The 6,000-nt window shown below is 39.6% G+C and overlaps 1 protein-coding gene across 18 annotated transcripts in view; it reads left to right on the top strand.

The window, feature by feature from the left end:
- The window catches only part of mycbp2 (MYC binding protein 2), a 72,622-nt gene that overhangs the window by 20,558 nt on the left and 46,064 nt on the right, over nt 1-6,000 (top strand). For 14 of the 18 annotated variants that reach the window (XM_053680999.1, XM_053681010.1, XM_053681009.1 and 11 more), the window contains exons 11-18: nt 601-677; nt 2,546-2,750; nt 3,240-3,404; nt 3,729-3,887; nt 4,283-4,487; nt 4,629-4,774; nt 5,021-5,131; nt 5,618-5,722. In XM_053680999.1, the coding sequence (XP_053536974.1) occupies nt 601-677; nt 2,546-2,750; nt 3,240-3,404; nt 3,729-3,887; nt 4,283-4,487; nt 4,629-4,774; nt 5,021-5,131; nt 5,618-5,722 (1,173 nt within the window). The remainder of the gene's footprint in view (nt 1-600; nt 678-2,545; nt 2,751-3,239; nt 3,405-3,728; nt 3,888-4,282; nt 4,488-4,628; nt 4,775-5,020; nt 5,132-5,617; nt 5,723-6,000) is intronic. The other 4 variants (XM_053680998.1, XM_017469492.3, XM_053681005.1 and 1 more) reach the window with 3 other exon arrangements.

Here is a 6,000-nt window from a genome sequence, read left to right as displayed (position 1 = left end):
ATTCTTTATTGTTATTTTTCCACATTTTAGAATAATAATAAAGTCATCAAAACTCTGGAGTAACACAAAGGGAACTAGGGGAATTATGTTATGATAAAAATCCAAAATAAATCAAAATTATTTAATGTTTTAGCATCTTTTAAGTAGACACTGTTTTTGCCTAGAATTTCCAGAAATGTCGTCTTGGCATTTTCTCAACCGATTTCTTGAGGAATCTCCCTGAGATGCTTTTTAAAGAGTATTAAAGGCGTTCCCACCTATGCTGGACACTTACTGGCTGCTTTTCGGAATATTTCGCTCCAAGTCATCCGTTTAATTTGTAAATATAATTTTAGTTTTCTAATGGAAGAAATGAATATGTTGGCACGATTATATTTTTGTCTACAACATCGATTTCAAACATTTAATCATACACCTTCAGATCAAAAGGTTTTTAAGATCATGAGAAACATTTCATTCAAGTGTCTCCAAACTTTTGACCGGTAGTGTATGAAATCTTGCATGAAAATACAGCTCACGTTTGCCTGTTGACGTAAAACAAAGTGCCGTAGTCACCTGAATTTATTTTTCATGTTTTAATGTTTGCGATCACATCCTCAGGCACAGGGTTTGATGAAGAAGCAGCACTGCTTGGAGCCGGTAGAGAGTTCGCTTTGATGAAAACAGCTTCTGGGAAGGTAGGTGTTTCCATAATGTTAGGAAAAGTCAACGTGGTAAAGGAGGGGATTCAACACACATTTGAGAATGTGTGTGTGTGTGTGTGTGTGTGTTACATACTGTGATGTGTGTTACGTAATTATGGTGTTGCAGATAAATCAATCAATTGTGTGCTCACCAAACTACTGTGCTTAATTGTTTTGCATGCTCCCCTTTTTAAACAAAGGATTTTTTTAAAATTCCTTTGTTTTGAGCAGCAACATGGGAACACATTCGACATAACAACAGAGATGAATCTGCATTAACTTTTCTGTCATCAACTGGGAATTTTTGGTGTGTGTGTCTACATTAAAGCAAGGAAATGTGCACCTAGTTCATAAAACATCTTGCATGCCTAAGTAACAGTAACTATTCTCCATGTCCTGTTAAATAATTAAACTGGTTCCTCCTCACTGTAGAGGCGGTAGAAACACACTCTTGTTTGGATTAGGGAATGGGTTTGGGAATATGAATGAACATGAATGCTTTGTCACTCTACATAAAACAACCTTGCAAACACTAGAAGCTAATAATGATCAGAAGGATAGCGTAACCGATAACTAACTGATAAAGTTGGTACAAGGCATATTTTATAGCAATACTAAATGGACTAGTTTTAAAATAAAATTAGCAATTTCTCATGCATTCTGCGACATACTGTGGATATAGGCATCTATTCCTCATGGGTTTATTTATTTATTTTTTATTCCAGCTATTTCCTGCAGAAAGTTGTCCTTCTGCAGCTATTTCCTGCAGAAACTCTGACCGCTCCTGCCTGTTCCCTGATTTGTTTTTGTACCCTGCTTGCGATATCTTCTCATCAACTTAGCTAGCTCTTTATTCCCCAGAATAAAGCAGACATTGAAGATGAATAAGCATGAATACAGTAAACGTGTTGCATGGTGCGCACAAGCACCACGCCACATCCAGTGCACTCCAGAGTTAATCAGCGTGGGTTTTCTTTCAGCTTCATCTCTGACCACACACTTCCGCCTGCGTGAAAGTGCAAAGATCAGCTTGCAGCTTTGTTTTTGAGCATCGCAGGATCCCAGTCCTGATGCACACCTCATTAGGCAGTGATTGGTGGTATTACACCAGGGATATTTAGAGATTGGCGTCAACTTGGATTTAAAATAGTACATTTAAGATTTCTGTTCAGAATGACCAACTAAAATTGCATGAATTATTTTTAAACAAAAATCTCAGATGTTTTGCAACATTCCATTTTTAAAATTGACGTATTTAAATGGCAGCAAACACTGCAGTAATAGTACAGTTTTTTTTTTTGTTTTGTTTTTTTAGGAGAATTCTTTTGTCTTCAGTAGTTTGTTAAAACAATTTTTTTTTTTCAGGCTTCATCATCACACTATACCATCGTATAATCATCCCTATAAACATCCAAGAAGACCTTTCATTGAAATGGAATATACTGTTGCAGTAATAACTGGTCGATCCATGTACCTTTTTCTTCCCCACATGGCTTTCCTTTCACCTTACCACTACTCTCTGTTATAAAAGTGTGTTACACATCCCATATAAATGTTGAAGCTTCAGCCTTGCCGTGTGTGATCCTCTTGTTTGCTGCTTTTTCTTGTTTTTGCAGCAGCTGCAGATGTGAAGCAGGCCTTTCTTTATCACAATTACTATGACCTCCTGGTTACAGCACCTCAGTTGCTCCATATCCCATCAACTGCACTTTCTATTTTACACTGCTTATAATGTTAATGTACCATAATTAAAACTGCCTGAGAAAATAATCAAACATCATAAAGGTTTATATATGCAAAATGATCATGTATCTTTGTAATGTGTACATTTGTTCAGCTACATAAATTCACCTTTCCTGTAGATCTACTACACTGGAAAGTATCAAAGTCTCGGCATCAAACAGGGCGGGCCGTCAGCTGGGAAATGGGTGGAACTACCCGTTACAAAGTCACCTAAGATTGTACAGTTTTCGGTGGGCCATGATGGCTCCCATGCCCTCTTGGTGGCTGAAGATGGCAGTGTCTTCTTCACTGGATCTGCCAGTAAAGGAGAAGATGGAGAGTCAAGTTAGTCTCTCTCTGTTTTTATTTCCTTTGACTTTTTATTCATAAATTAGAACGGTACAGCATATCTTTTGGAACCTTGTTTGAAATAGTTTCCATCATATTTCGTCATATTAGTTTAATATGGTTTTGCGTTAGGATTAATTCACTCTAATTATTCAATAACTAGTGATTTTCAGATGTCTGCACCACAGATTTCATTCAAATGTTCTTATCCCAAAATGTATTTGAAATTTGAATTGTTGATCAAACTAGATTGGTTCCAGTTTAGCGTGCTAACATATATTTTTCTTGTATTTGTCTTTAAGTGAAATTGAGCCAAGAGTTAGCTTGCATTTGAATTGAATCCCTGTTATCTGTACAGGACCCAAAGCTACAGGGGGATTTTAACACTCACCCACTTAGTACCCTAAGAGCAAATACACACACGGGTGTAAGATTTCTGAATTATTGCTGAATTTTATTGAGCCTGTGATTTTTGATCCTCTTCAGCAAAGAGTCGGAGACAGCCAAAGCCCTACAAGCCTAAGAAGATAATAAAGCTGGAGACAAAGACAGCGGTATACACAGCCTGCAACAACGGCAGCAGCAGCATAGTAACTAAGGACGGAGAACTTTATATGTTTGGCAAGGATGCCATTTACAGTGACAGCACCTGTAAGTCGTTATCCCAGGCATCTTCACTAAATATAGTCTTTATAAATGATGCACTGGCATTTAGTTGTCTATGTGGAATTTATCTACAGCAGATGACTAACCTCATAGTGTGATATGTCCTCTTGTTGCCACTTATGTTTTATTGTATGAGCCAAACTGGGCCACATCTTAAAACTGCCACACCTTTAATAGAGTCTTAATTATTCCAGAAAGATTTGCTTGTAAGTAATGCCTGTATATGTGCTTTAATGGTTCTGATTAATTCTACCAAAGATTACAAACACAGAATTAAAGTGTTTGCCTCTTTTCTCACTTGTTTTTCAGGTCAGGTATCAGATCTGAAGGGGCACTTTGTAACTCAGGTAGCCATGGGGAAAGCCCATACATGTGTACTGACTAAAAATGGAGAGGTGTGGACGTTTGGAGTAAACAACAAAGGACAGTGTGGCCGAGACACAGGAGCCATGAGCCAGGGAGGGAAAGGTAACAACCGGCTTTCCAGATGTGCAACTATTTAGTAACGTAGAGAAATTATCTGGGCCTTGTGTGATTATTTGGACATTAATCTGCGTTCACGCCATGTCGTAATTACGAGGTTCCGACTTGTGGAAAGTGTTCATATCCTCGTACAACTCGTAATTACAACCTGTAAACTTGGAATTTACTGAGAGCTCGTAATATTTCTGTATAATAATTCGTATAAGAAAATAAAAACATACAATAGCACAGAGTTGGATAACCTTCTAATGTCGCATGATTCTGAGTCCGAGATCGTGAAATGTAGAACGTCATCTAGTAATTACGGTAATTCCGACTGTGTTTTGTCTTGGCAATTTGAATCAGATTTCTTTTTCATTATCTGCATTTCCTATATGCAGCTTTTGGGGTGGAGAACATGGCTACAGCAATGGATGAAGATTTGGAAGATGAGCTAGATGAGAAGGAGGAAAAGTCTATGATGTGCCAGCCAGGCATGCACAAGTGGAAGCTGGACCAGTGTATGGTTTGCACTGTATGCGGGGACTGCACTGGATATGGAGCGAGCTGCGTGAGCAGTGGAAGACCAGACAGAGTGCCCGGAGGGTGAGTAACACAGCAGCAGGACCTCACATTGCTAGGAAATGTGCCCTGTCTTTGGATTTGTTGTGTGTGTGTGTGTGTGTGTGTGTGTGTGTGTGTGTTAATGGCTGTCTATGGGTGTGTGTGTACGCATATTCTCTTTAGAATTTGTGGTTGTGGTTCTGGCGAGTCGGGCTGCTCTTCGTGTGGCTGCTGCAAGGCTTGTGCTCGTGAGCTGGATGGCCAAGAGGCCAGGCAGAGGGGAATCTTTGATGCTGTGAAGGAGATGATCCCACTAGACCTGCTGTTAGGTACAGCACCAACTTACAACTGGTTTTCAAACTGTCCACTACCATCTCTAACATATTCATTCCATGTTGAAGAGCTGCTTTTTTTTTCCCTTTCGTTTTTGTCACTGTTTGTGCATGCGCGTGTGTGTGTGTGTTCACTCCACTGACTTGCATTGCCTTTTCATGCTCATCATTCACCGTCTCCATGTTGTCTCTTGTTTGCCCCCCTTCTTCTGCCCTGGCACTTCTGGGTCGTTTTTATTTTAGCTGTGCCTGTCCCTCCCCCTCCAGGCGTCAATATAGAGGAACACATCCAGATCCGACAGGAAGAGAAGAGACAGCGCATCAACCGCCGCCACAGGCTAGAAGAGGGCAGAGGTAAGATGCAGTCATGACATTGCACACGCACTCTCCCACTAAGTCATCCCAGTTCTTCAGTTTCGTAAGGCTGTGACACCTCACTAATAGATATACTTGTAAGTTTTGAAGAACTGGAGCTTTGCAGAGCTGTTGAATCAGGGCATTGCTTCTCTTGGGTCCTATAACTTTTTTACATGCAGCTAATGATTTTTTTTTGTTTGTTTTTTGTTTTTTTGGTGTGTGCCCGGGGCTTGTGTTGTTCCACATAGACTAAATTTGATTAATAACATTTTAAACAGGAATCTTTTACTTTTGATTCATCAAAGCAAGTTGAAATAAATGTGACCAATAGAGCTACCACAGTTAGATTCAACCGTTTACATGGGCTTGTGACTTTCTTGTCAAAGTGTCCCCCTTTGCTTATGTGTTTTATGATTTGCCATGTGTTTCCATTTGTCAGATGCTTTACCCATGCATGTGAAAGTTTCTTTCTCCCCCTCATAGGCCCCCTTGTATTCCCTGGCCCCCTTTTTATGAACCAGCGTGAGCAGGCCCTAGCCAGGCTAAGACCCATTCAAGAGTTTAAGCTAAAACGGGACAAACTCAAAGGTACTATGGTCTTCACTACAGATTCTGCTTGGAGCCCAGCTGCCCGATCTTTTCCCCTCACTTAGCACACTAGCCCTCTTTACTCTATCTTCTTGTTTCCTTTCTTTATTACTCTCACTCTTTACTGCTTTAAGAATAATACTTCTACCTTTCTCTTCCTTTCTGTGCCTATTTTTATACTGTTTTCTGCACACTGTGGTAGAACTAGAGAAATATGTTTAATGCTATTATATCTTCTTTTTTTTTTTTTGAATGAAATGTTCACTGTGCTCGCCCTG

The sequence above is a fragment of the Ictalurus punctatus genome, chromosome 6 (assembly GCF_001660625.3).
Source record: "Ictalurus punctatus breed USDA103 chromosome 6, Coco_2.0, whole genome shotgun sequence".
Lineage (NCBI taxonomy): Eukaryota > Metazoa > Chordata > Actinopteri > Siluriformes > Ictaluridae > Ictalurus > Ictalurus punctatus.
The sequence above is the reverse complement of the archived record's forward strand: the minus strand, read 5'-3'. Positions and strand labels throughout refer to the sequence as shown.